The sequence below is a fragment of the Sus scrofa genome, chromosome 6 (genome assembly GCF_054392235.1).
Source record: "Sus scrofa isolate SSC_HxYL_T2T_F1_AM1 chromosome 6, Sscrofa_HxYL_maternal_Yorkshire_Landrace_v2.0, whole genome shotgun sequence".
Lineage (NCBI taxonomy): Eukaryota > Metazoa > Chordata > Mammalia > Artiodactyla > Suidae > Sus > Sus scrofa.
In genome coordinates this window covers 116,914,785-116,927,790 of record NC_139388.1, presented here as the reverse complement: position 1 = coordinate 116,927,790, position 13,006 = coordinate 116,914,785, and the positions used below count along the sequence as shown (strand labels likewise).

The 13,006-nt window shown below is 40.5% G+C and overlaps 1 protein-coding gene across 1 annotated transcript in view; it reads left to right on the top strand.

The window, feature by feature from the left end:
• The window catches only part of CDH2 (cadherin 2), a 232,270-nt gene that overhangs the window by 193,216 nt on the left and 26,048 nt on the right, over window positions 1–13,006 (top strand). The window contains exons 12-14 of the mRNA XM_021096205.2: window positions 2,365–2,598; window positions 2,906–3,139; window positions 5,358–5,497. Coding sequence (XP_020951864.1) covers window positions 2,365–2,598; window positions 2,906–3,139; window positions 5,358–5,497 — 608 coding nt within the window. The remainder of the gene's footprint in view (window positions 1–2,364; window positions 2,599–2,905; window positions 3,140–5,357; window positions 5,498–13,006) is intronic.

The window sequence follows — 13,006 nt, the reverse complement described above, 5'->3', positions numbered from 1 at the left end:
AGGTTTTCAATCCGTCCATTTCTTTTTCTGTTAAATAAGGATAATGGTAACAGTATGTAATAAAGGGCTTGTACATCTAAAGCTTTTACAACAGTGCTTGGCACAAACAAAACACTCGAATACACACTTCTCTTCCATGTTAATAGTTTTTTGAACTGAATCGCAAGCATATTTTAAAGTCCTTTCAGTGTTGGACAATGAATGTTAGCATCTGATAAAAGCAGTAGTCTTTTCTATTGGGTGGCCGAGATGTGCGGTTTGAAAAACGTTGCCTATCAACACTGCTGATAAGAAGAGTTTCAAAGAGCCTTTCTGAATCTTGTATAATAAAATTCGATGAGATCATTATCTGTCTTAAATTTACGAGGTGACAGGGCCAAAGCAATAGTTCTTATCCTTTCTAACATGAGACCTGCTGTTCAAATATTTAGAGTTGAAACTTAGTGGGAACCGCTTCTGCCATTACACATCAAAGCACGGCATTAGCGTCTGTTTTATGCTTTCTCGATGTATGTAAGTGGGAGCATTCTCCACAGTGAAACTTCAAGCAGTATATCTTGCACCATTATGTTGAGATTTAAAGAGCTATAAAATTATATGTATATATGTTGCTCGTGAGTTACAACCAGATTTTTCATTCACCAAGGTGGAGTGTTTTCTAATTGAAAGGGTGTTTGATAGAAGAGAGACGTGAGCAGTTAAATCTGTGTAGCTGTGATGCTCTGCAAATGCATTTGCCTTTAAATCACCTGGCTAGATTTGGAGCCCCGGTTCTGCTTCTTAATGATTGGGCAAATTATTATCATCTCTGTGCCTGCGCTTCATTATTAATCATTGTTTTTGCTGCTTGCTAGTCTATGAAGTTGTTAAGAGAAAGGCAAGTAATATTAAATACAGTAACAAATGTGAAAGTAATTCAAAGTATAGAGAATTGTAGTGGTCCTTGTGGTATTAGAATATTTCAAACAGCCTCCCTGCTTCTTCATCTTAATTCTCCCTGCTCTCAGAGTCAACCATATTCCTCAAAAAGGTCCATGGGGATTTCTCCTTATCCCCTCCTCAGGAGTGTAGGTGTGTACCTTCCTAGTTTCATGACCTTGGGCAGGTCACTTAAACCTCTGGGACTCAATATGCTGCCTTATTTAGAAAATGCCTATATTTCTATTATATAGATGAATATAGTATATATACATTTTATAATTAAACATAATGATAACTATGTATGCTTATATATAATTTCCATTGCATTTTATATATTTATTATATATTCGTTAAAAATAGTTAGGGGAATTCCCATCATGGCACCCGACTAGCATTCATGAAGATGTGAATTCGATCCCTGGCCTCGCTAAGTGGGTTAAAGATCCAGTGTTGCCATGAGCTGTGGTGTAGGTTGCAAACATGGCTCAGATCCCGAGTTGCTGTAGCTGTGGTATAGGCCAGCAGCTGTAGCTACTATTCAGCCCCTAGCCTGGAAACTTCCATATGCCACAAGCGCAGCCCTAAAAAGCCCCCCCAAAAAATTTTTTTTATAATATAGTAGAGTCCAAATTACCAGTCTAAATTATCACAAAAAGTGAGAAGAGTAGAGACAGCATTTTATAGTGGAATGATAAGGGGTTTGGAGTCAGGCAGAACCAGTCTTCACTAGCAATGCCACCACTTCTAAGAGGATATGACAGTGACCATTTACAGACACTTGGGTTCCTGTCTATTTAAACCTGCTTCCTAGGATGACAATGAAATAAAGTATAGAGCAGCATGATACTTTCTCAAGGATGCAATTGATTGATCAGTAAATACCATATCTCTTCTCTATGGCCTTTCTTCCCAAGATGAGGTCTGTGGGTCTGCAGAACTTGTCTGTAGCCTGTTTCAATATTTCAGAGTTGTGTCTGAGCTGGAAAAGTATTCCCAGGTTCTTTCATGAGCACGTCTTGGTTCTCCATCAGAGTAGGGACCATAAGATTGTAAGCCTTGTGTTCTGCATCTCTTACAACCCCCAGTGCCTAGGGGATGCTGGTGTGCATGGGAGGGGCATGTAAGGACTGAAAGGGCAGGGAAGGCACTGGTCACACTTGGTGGCCACTGGGGGGGAAGGGGGGGACAGGTTGCATGTGTGCGCATTGTTATTGCCCACAGCAGTGCCCCGGACTCAGCATGGGTGACGCATAGACGTTGTAGAAAAGAAGCAAGAAGTGGCCTTGTACCAAAAACAGTCTGCATAGAGGCTCTGGCAACTAGATTTTTCCAAGGTTATGCAGTGATGGGGCCAGAAGTCTAGAAGCTTTGAGATTTCACCATAATTGAAACTCATGGGAGGGTACTGTTTAGCAACGGTCTGTGATTTTTCTCCTTTTCAAGGAATTCCTCCTATGAGTGGAACAGGAACCCTGCAGATCTATTTACTTGATATTAACGACAATGCCCCGCAAGTGTTACCTCAGGAGGCGGAGACTTGTGAAACTCCGGACCCCAATTCAATTAACATTACAGCACTTGACTATGACATTGATCCAAATGCTGGGCCATTTGCTTTTGATCTTCCTTTGTCTCCAGTGACTATTAAGAGAAATTGGACCATCACTCGACTTAATGGTAAGAACAGGTTAATTATTTGAATGTATGTGCAGTTGAGAGGCATTGAAGCCTGATGTGAAACATTAATTTTAAGGGCTTTATAGTCCTCTCATTAAATATATTTTTAAAGCTACTTAAAGTTTAAATAAGATATCAAAAGCCCCTTAATCCAAAAAAAACAGTCCACAATGCAGGATAGTTGAAATCTACTTTATATATACTCTTAGGTAGGCATACATCCTAGAAAATGGTCTGTGGGTTGGAGTTGTATTATGTATGGGCTGTGTATAAACTATCAGACTGTATTTTTTCCTTTTTTGTGTAGGTGATTTTGCTCAGCTTAATTTAAAGATAAAATTTCTTGAAGCCGGGATCTATGAAGTTCCAATCATAATCACGGATTCGGGTAATCCTCCCAAATCAAATATTTCCATCCTTCGAGTGAAGGTTTGCCAGTGTGACTCCAACGGGGACTGCACAGATGTGGATAGAATTGTAGGGGCGGGGCTGGGCACAGGTGCCATCATTGCCATCCTGCTCTGCATCATCATTCTGCTCAGTAAGTACTGATCGTCTCTTGGGTTTAATTCTCTTTGCTTCTGGGATGTTAAGCCAGGTAACTCTTTTTTTTTTTTTTTTTTTTTTTCCTGCTTTTTAGGGCCGTACCCACGGCATATGGAGGTTCCCAGGCCAGGAGTCAAATTGGAGCTGTAGCTACTGGCCACAGTCACAGTCATAGCAACGCAGGATCTGAGCCATGTCTGTGACCTACACCACAGCTCACGGTAATGCCTGATTCTTAACCCACTGAGCGAGGCCAGGGATCAAACCTGCATACTCATGGATGCTAGTCAGATTCGTTTCTGCTGAGCCACAACAGGAACTCCTAGCCCAGTAACTTTTTATTGTTGCCCTTCCATGTAATCCAACAATGCTCTTCAGCCTCTGGGCATTTTCTTGCAACCAAGTCTACTGGAGAAGGAGAAAAACCCTGAGCATCCTTTCAAGCCCTTCCACGTTTGCAGCAAACCCAGCCAGCCTACCCTGCCCTACTGCTGTTTCCTGATTCTAGTCCCTTGAGGAACTGTAGCAGACTCTTATCATAGAAAAATGTTAGACAGTCCTAGGTTTGGGCACTTATCGTATGATTTGAGTCTGAATTTATGGTACACAGTTGATAATTTAGGAAAATAAGTATATAGCTTTCCTTCAGTTTCCTTCATATAAAGCACAGTCAGCAACCTGCTCCAGTCATGCAAGGATCAAGGTATTTGTTTCCAAAGGGCTGCATAAAATAGCAAGAGATGGTACTGCATACAGCACATTTGATAATAGGAATGATTACACAGCTCAGTAAATTGTCTGTCTTTAGAACAAGTTCAGATTAAGGAATTGCTCCTTTTTTAGATACTTTGCAGTCTTTGGTTCAATGGAATGCAAGAAATTAACCACTGGAAAGTACTCTAGGAACCACTTCTAAGCACGCAGGTTAAAAGAATAAATTGCCTGGACCCTGTGTTTTATTGTTGAATAGCAGCAGGACTTAGTTTATTGTGTGATCATGCTATGCACCAATCACTTTCTTAAAAATGTTGGCCATTTCTTTTATGTTTTCTCCATTTACGAGTGTTCTGGTAATTTAGAATCCTGTCCTTTTTTTTTTTTTTTTTTTCTAAGCAATTACTATAGAAGCCTGAGCATTTTTTACTTCCTATGTGGAGACTACTTTGACTATAATTTGAAACCTGCATGCTATACTAATAATCCACTTGCTAGATTTAGCCCTAGAACAATGGTAAATGAGATCATGTATCTGGCTTTAAAAGGAGGATATTTACTTTTATGGCCAATAATAAAAATGTGCTCAAATAGGAGTCATTAAATCTTTTGCTTCAGGATGTAAACTGATAGCCCCAGATTTTAGAGAGAATGCATTCCTAGATGTGCACTTAGGGATATGTTTCACTTTCAACTAAAACGTGGCATATGTGCCAGCCTTACCAAGAAAGACTTAGATCTGATGGATTGTGGTGTGAAGAAGTGACTCCAGCAGTTCTGAAGGAAAATGAATCAGGCCTGATGTTCACATCCACCTGCTGGAAAATTTATGGTCGAAGAACAAAAATGTAAAGCATGAAAGCTTAATGTTATTTCAGGGCTCGAACTAATGCCATAGCCTCCTTACCTGAAACATGCAGTTGAATATGAAAAGGAATGCACAATGACACAGTGGAAAGATCTAGGCCTTTGGGAGTCAAAAACGCTCAAGATCCGGTTGCTGCTGCAGGTGTAGTTCACTGTCAAAGTCATCTTGGCAAGCACTTCCCCTCCTTGACAAGCACCCCTTCTCTCTAATTTGGGGAATATATTGATGACTCCCAAGCAGGATGAAACAGCAATTCAATGACAAGTACTGATTTTACTTACTGTTTGTTGTTTTAGAATCTACCAGCCATTATATTAAGCGGAGCCTATCCTCCAGCAAGACAAAGTAAAGGATAGAAATAGTTATTGTCCCCATTTGTAGATGGTAAAACTGAGGACAGATGTCCACTCAGTGAGTTCACAGGGTATCAATTTCTTGACACGAACCCTAGTGCTCTGGGCCTCTGCTTTGTCTTGTTTCTCGTCATGTGAGGCCAAAAATAAGAGAGTGGACAATGCGGTACAAGTTTTCCACCCATATACGTATAAAGTATTAGAGTGGAAGACTGTGATTAGATAGGTCGAGTGTTTTAAATGACTGTGGATTCCTTTTTACTCTTTTCCTGCCTTAGTCCTTGTTCTCATGTTTGTGGTATGGATGAAGCGCCGAGATAAAGAACGCCAGGCCAAGCAACTTTTAATTGATCCAGAAGATGATGTAAGAGATAATATTTTAAAATATGATGAAGAAGGTGGAGGAGAAGAAGACCAGGTGAGCAGTAGTTTAGATCTTTACGTGAAATTTTATGAACGTACATTTAAAATGGTGGGGAAAATGTTAATACATCAAGTAAAAGAATGGTGTCAAGTTTCTTTTCCTTCATCACATTGTCAAACACTTGGTGAATTTCTTCCAACCTGTGCTGCCTATTTCTTGAATTATTATTATTTTTTTTTCTGGAAGAGCCGAATGTCATTGTATTTATTTTGTGAGAAAATCATTAACATTGTTTCAAGGAGCCTAGGATTTACATCTAATGCCAATTTTATTTGTACTGATAAAAATTTTTTCTTCGAAGTTCTCATTGTGGCTCAGCGAGTGAAGAACCTGACATAGTGTTTGTGAGGATGCAGGTTCAATCCCTGGCCTTGCTTAATGGGTTAAGGATTCTGTGTTGCCGTGAGCTCCAGTATGGGTCACAGATGTGGCTTGGATCCAGTGTTGCTGTGGCCATGGCGTAGGCCAGCAGCTACAGCTCCGATTTGACCCCTTGCCTGGGAGACTTCCAAAGGCCACAGGTGCAGCCTAAAAAGAAAAAAAAAATGTTTTGTTTTACAGTTTTTCTTCATTAGATAGCCAAAATAAAAGTGAAAATAATTTCTGTGTTGAATTTAGATATTTATGTGTATGGCAGGAAAAGCACCAGACTATTTGTTTCATAAACATTAACCAAGCATGCTCAATAATCTAGGCACTGCTTAATAATCTAGGGCAACAAAGAGTTGCCCTCAAGAGTCTTATATTCTTGAGAAATACTTGAGGTTAGAGACAATGTCTAGTTCATCTCTGAATCAGTAATGTCTATTATGATGCCTAGCTTCTAGCAGTTGCCCAATAAATGTTGAGGTTACCATCTAATAAAATAAGCCCCTGTGTTATAAAATAACATGAACTTCTGTATCACTGTGTATGTTGATGATCTGCATCCCTCTTCAAGGATAGGAATGAGCAATAGATGGAAAATGAAGAATTTTATCTGCTGGGAAGTAACTTATTTTTTTTACTTTTTAGGGTCTTACGTGCGGCATATGGAAGTTCCCAGGCTAGGGGTCGAATCGGAGCTGCAGCTGCCGGCCTACACCACAGCCACAGTGATGCAGGATCTAAGCCGCATCTTCGACCTATACCACAGCTCACAGCAACACCGGATTCTTAACCCACTGAGCGAGGTCACGGATCAAACCCACATTCTCATGGATATTGGTTGGGTTCATTACCACTGAGCCACAACAGGAACTCTGTAAGCAACATTTTAGACATAGTAAAAGCTACTATTTTCAAGGCCTGTACTCTGTCCCCGACATTCTGCTAAATACATTACGTGCTGCTAACTCTGAGATCTTGAAACCTGTGACATTGTACTGTGAATATCTTCACTTTTGTGCTAGAAAACAGAGCCTAAGGTTGGTTGGATTCTTAAATTGGTAGAAGCAGGGTTTTAATCCAGGTCTGTCTGATGTTACAGCCTAAACTAACCACTCTGATAGAGTTCCTTTTGAAATTACCTGGAAGTTCGTAACATAATCCATGAGAAATCACTGTGCTCGGTATTTCCTAGATACATGTGCTAGCTCCAGCATTTCCACATTGTAATGCGAGTGCTGGGGTAGTAGTCAGAACAAAATCTTTGGTGCTTGGATCATCAGCAGGAAACTCAAAGCACTCTTGTCTACAGAATGTGTATATATGTAGACATGAGTGATAGGGCAGTTAACTTGGAAAAGAGCAAATTTCATGAACATATGTTCTCTTTCTCTTCTTTACTCCTCTGAGGCAATGACATAGCATTTTTTCTTTTGCAAAGCACATATGCATCCACTGTTGTGTTTAATCTTAGTGGTGGCCCGTTAGAACTTTCCATTTTACATTTGAGCAGGTGTTATGATTTGCTCTCAGAGTCAGAGCTCAAGCCCCCATCTTCCAATCCCCGATTCCACGCATGGTTTGCAACACCTCACCTCGCTCGTTTAGAAGAGATGCATACTTAAAATCCGGGGAAAACGCGACTCGTGTGTCAAGCTGTTTTGAATACTGACTAATTAAAGTGGCTCTATAAATATACCCCAGGGTTTCTTGCTTATAAATGTCTTTGGATATTAAAATTCATGTTTGGCTTAATCCCTCATTAATCTACCCTTTCACTTTCCTAGGCTGTGTTCAAGATCAGCAGACGTTATGCTGATCCCATTATCTCATAAATCTTCTCCTCTCAGTATTTTATTTTTCATGTCATTGTGCATAATTTCCTAGGCATAAACCTAAACCTAACTCAGTCAAGCTTTGGTAAAAATAGTAGTCACTAGAAGGACACCAGCCATGACTGAATGCCGCATAGAATCAAGAGACAAGGCCTTTCTCAGCATCCGAGGGATTGGACCCGGGTACTTGACGTCACCTCATCTGTTTCTTTTTCCTCCTCTCTCCCACCACTTTAAGAAATTGCTTAATGCAATTTCATTGTTGTAAAATCACTGCAAGATTTTAGGAGAGACTTGCTCCCATTATGGACTTGATCCACTGCGATCGATGCTTGAGATCGAATGGTAAAACTTATCTATTGTAAGATTTATTAAAATTGTTATCATGAATCTTCAACTTCTTTTCACGACCCCCACAGTTTTCTTTGCTCACAGATAAATTCTTGGGCACACATGGTGCTGTGTTGCTTCCAACCCACTTTCTTAACAGTCCAGAGATTTCCTGGGATCTTTCTGTTGACCTCAGTGGCTCATTTCTTTATTTGGGACTGGTCTCCTGTGGCGTCTCTGGTGGCCTCTTGGCTCCTTGATGGCATTGCAGTCTAGACCAAGATCCTCCGCCCATCTCATGCTGTTATGATTCCCATTTGCAGTTCTCATTATAGAAAATTGTGGCAAGACGACCTAATGGGTTTTTTATTCATTTTAATTTTTACCTCATAAAAATAGAATAAAATATGCAGCATAGGAAGGCTATGCCAAGGGTTCTGTCTCCTCTGCCTCTAAAGTGGTTCGAAATCCATTTGCATTCGCCATCATCAAGGCCACTGCCTTGACTTAGGTCAGAATCATTGCTGGGCCTGCACAGTCTCCCTGTAAGTGTCCTGTCTCTGGATCCACACCCCATCTGCTCACTGGAAATTATCAGATCCCAACTTCCTCCTGAGCATGGAAGATCTGTGGTCCTGCTCCTAACCTTTGGTGGCCCCCACCCCATGCACTAGGTAAAGGATCATGGGCAGGAAATGTTGGGCGCAGGCTCCCCCAGCACAGGAATCCATCGAGCACTTCCATGCACGGCCACTCAAGTTTCCTTCCAAGTCACGGTGATTTGTCCTTTTACCCCTTAATGACTTTCTTCTCCTCACTCCTCTGATGAGAAGAGCAGCTATGGGTCTTTCTCTAGAAAGGGCTTGTCTTTATCTCATTTTACTTTATTTTATTTTTTTCAGGGCCACACTCGCGGTATGTGGAAGTTCCAGGCTAGGGGTCAAATTGGAGCCACAGCTGCTGGCCTGCACCCCAGCCACACAGGATCTAAGTCACACATCACAACTCACAGGAATGCCGTATCCTTTACCCACTAATGGAGGTCAGGGATCAAATCCGCATCCTCATGGATACCAGTTGGGTTCTTGACCCACGGAGCTACAATGGAACTCCTTGTCTTTTATTTTCATTCAGTTGGGTTTCATGTTCTCAGGGATCTTAGGGTCTCAAAAATCTGTGATTAAGTAATGTATCTGGCTTGCTCTTAGCATTAGCATGTAAATGATAAGCCCATGCTTTTCTCTCTCCACCAGAAACAGAAGTCTTCCTCCAGGTTTGAGAGTGTAACCACCACTCATGTCAACCAAGCACATTTCCATCACCCCAGAAGCTTATTGGGCACCCCCTGCCAGGCACTATGCCCTCTGTCAAAAGTAACCAGTATTTTTTATTTCTATCACCATAGATTGGCCTTACCTGGTTTTGGATTTTCTTGTAAAAATGGATGTCATACAGTAGGTACTTTCCTTTCTGACTTCCTTTACTCAGCATTATATGGGTAAGATTCACCTATGCTGTATTTAGAAATGGTCCTTTTTTGTTGTTGCCCAATACTATTCTCTCGTTAAGAATTAACCACATCTTAACATTTTCCACAGTGATTTACGCCTTCACACTTTCCTGGCCACAGCACTGTGGGAACAGTCCAGTTGCACTGTATCCTCACTAGCATTGGGATTTTTCCAGTCTTTCCAAATTTTAGCCACTCTAGAGTTCCCGTTGTGGCTCAGCAGTAATGAACCAGACTGGTATCCATGAGGACGAGGGTTCAATCCCTGACCTCACTCAGTGGGTTAAGGATCCGGCATTGCTATGAGCTGTGGTGTAGGTTGCAGGCACAGCTTGGGTCCCACGTCACTGTGGTTGTGGTGTAGACTGGCAGCTGAAGCTCCGATTCGATCCCCGGCCTAGGAATTTCCATATGCTGCATGTGCAGCCCTAAAAGGACAAAAAAAAAAAAAAAAAAAAAGACTCATAAAAAATTAAATGTATCCACTCTGATGGTGGGTGCCTTGTGATTTAACTGAGATGTTTCTATCAACTTACTCGCTGTTTTGATAACTTCTTTGTGAAATTTTTCTTCAGCTTGTTTCCTTTTCTGTTGGGTCGTCTGTCTTTTTCTCATTGATTTGTAGGAGGTTCTTATGTATTATGGATATCAGTTCTTTGTCAGATAAATGTATCATACATATCTTCTCTAATTCTTTATCTTGCTTGTTTTATTCTCTTAATGGTAGCTTATAATGAACAAAAGTTTTAATTTTAATGGTCTGAATTTATGGATTTTTTTTCAGTTTTGGTTAGTGCATTTATACTTATTTAAGAAACTTTGTCCACCCTGAGTTAATGGATCTTCCTCCCTAAAAAAGACAAAAACCAAACCTTGTCTTCTTGAAGCTGTGTGGTTTTCCCTACCCTGTTAACTCTACAATCCATTTGTAATGAAGTATTCATGTGGTATAAGATATGGACCAAGGGGCTCTTTTGTTTTCTTCCTATATGGCTATCCAGCACTGTTTAATAAAAAAGCAATCCTTCTCCACTGCGTTGCAGTGGTTCATTTGTCATAAAGCAGATGGTTATATATGCGTGGATCTGTGGGGCAGCTTCTGGACACTATGTTGTAATGGTTATCTGATTTGTCTCTTCTTGGGCCAATACCATGCTGTATTCATCACTATAGCTTTCTTTTTTTAAAATTAGGATATAGTTGACTTTTAAAGTTGTGTTAACTTCAGGTACACAACAAAGCAAATCATATATATATATTATATGTATATAATATATATATCCATTCCTTTTCAGATTTTTTCCCTTATAGGTTATTATGCAGTATTGAATAGATTACTGTATGCTATACAATAGATCCTTTTTACCTATTTTATGAATAGTAGTAATTTATCCTCCCCATCTTTCCCTTTGGAAACCGTAAATTTGCTTTCATTACTATAGCTTTCTAATATTTCTTAGTATCTGTTAGGATAATTTCTCCAACTGAGTTCATCAAAATTTTTTTTTTTAGTTTTGGGTGGATTTTATCGTTTACTCTTTACCTTAAGGAAAACAAACCCTTTATTTAGTCTTCCTGTTTTCTACGTGAATTTATTCCAAATGATTCACCATTTTCTAAATAAGATGTCATCGCTTTTAAATCTTTTTTTTTTTTTTTTTTTTTTTTTTTTTTTTTTTTTTTTTTTTTTGTCTTTTTGCCTTTTCTTGGGCCGCTCCCGCGGCATATGGAGGTTCCCAGGCTAGGGGTCTAATCGGAGCTATAGCTGCCAGCCTATGCCAGAGCCACAGCAACTCGGGATCCGAGCCGCGTCTGCAACCTGCACCACAGCTCACGGCAACGCCGGATCGTTAACCCACTGAGCAAGTCCAGGGATCGAACCCGCAACCTCATGGTTCCTAGTCGGATTTGTTAACCACTGCGCCACGACAGGAACTCCCATCGCTTTTAAATCTTAAAATCATAGTCAGCTCCTGAGAAGTTTGGTTTTGTGAAATATACTGTATCCTGCTGTCTGTAATTCCCATGTGGCTCCCTGTTGGAAATTCTTTGAAGCATGCATTAAGCCTTTTTGGCAATAGGTTTTGGCTCATACTTTTTTACTAGGTTTTGTTGTTGTTTGGTTGTGGGTTGTTTTTTTTTGAAGACATTATCTCTTTATAAGAGTGATCTTCAGAAATGGAGTTGGTGCCATGTCACATTCTAGAGAAATTTTAGTCAATTTTTATGACATGTAGCTGGTCCTTTACGGAGCCTGGGTGTTGCCTCAAGATGTGGTTGCGGACTCTGCCATAAGAAGCAGACACAGCTTGTCATGGTCAGGCAGTGGTCTGCTGGATGTCTCAGCCAGGCCATCTTACAGAATCATCAGCTTTGAAAGATGGGTAGATCTCGAGAGGTTAGGTGGTTGGTGGAGGCCTGTAGTTATCTGCAGCCGCTGTGGGAGCCTGTGATGCTTAGCCTAAAGCTGGTCTAGCCAGGATTCTTTTTCTTGCTGCCAAGAGGGAGTAGCCTTAAGGAGCTACCTGATTTGAAAGAAAACAAAGCAAAACAGTCCTTTACAAGGGAGCCTTTATCTCCCCTGCTGTTGGTTAGCATCTCTCTTTAAGTTTTCTGCCAAAACACACCTTGCTAGTTTCTTTAACAAAATGGCTAAAAATAGCCTAAGAAAAGAAGAACAAAACAAACTGAAAAACACCTCTATCTCTTTTTTTTTGCTCATGTTGCATATGGCAGATTTTATCAGTGCATATGGACTTTCTGCTCTGGTTGCCATTGTCAGGAGAATAGATTGGGCCCATATTTGAAAGTGACATGAGATGTGTTCTGAACAGGACCATTATTGCCTCTCAGTGCCTTTGGCAGTTGAACAGATAATGCCCAGTCTCTTTTCAGAGGGTGAGGTCCCTCCTTTATCTGCTTCACTGCCATGATCGGCGAGGCTTTGGGTAGGTATCCAGTCATGTTTAATTATCCTCATTAGCAAATGTCCTCCTTCCCTGTTCTTTTGGCCTGTGGGTCCAGTTGCAGACACTGGATCCCTTTTAATGATCTTTGTATCTAGTTCCTTCCATATCAGCATCACTAATAAAATCAGGGTAACTGAACAATTTAACCAACTAATAGCTCACCTCTGGAATCATCCCCCTTTTTAGCCCCAGGACAGGAAAGGGTTAACTTCCTGCTCTTTAGAGCTTAGGCTTAATTACAATTGCTCTTATATTAAACAAACACTTATTGAATGTGTATTATGTTTACAATACTCACTAGTGCTGACTTTAAACAACCTCTGCCTGAATCTCTTTCAACGTTATACGGTTATTCTCCGTAATAACAGCAAAAGCTCTTGGTGGGGGGAGAGGGTGTACCCTATGCATTAGGCACTCTACTAAGTGTTTTTATATGCATTATTTCATTTACCTCCTCTCCCAGTCCAGCAAAGTAGGTACCCACTGTTAGAAA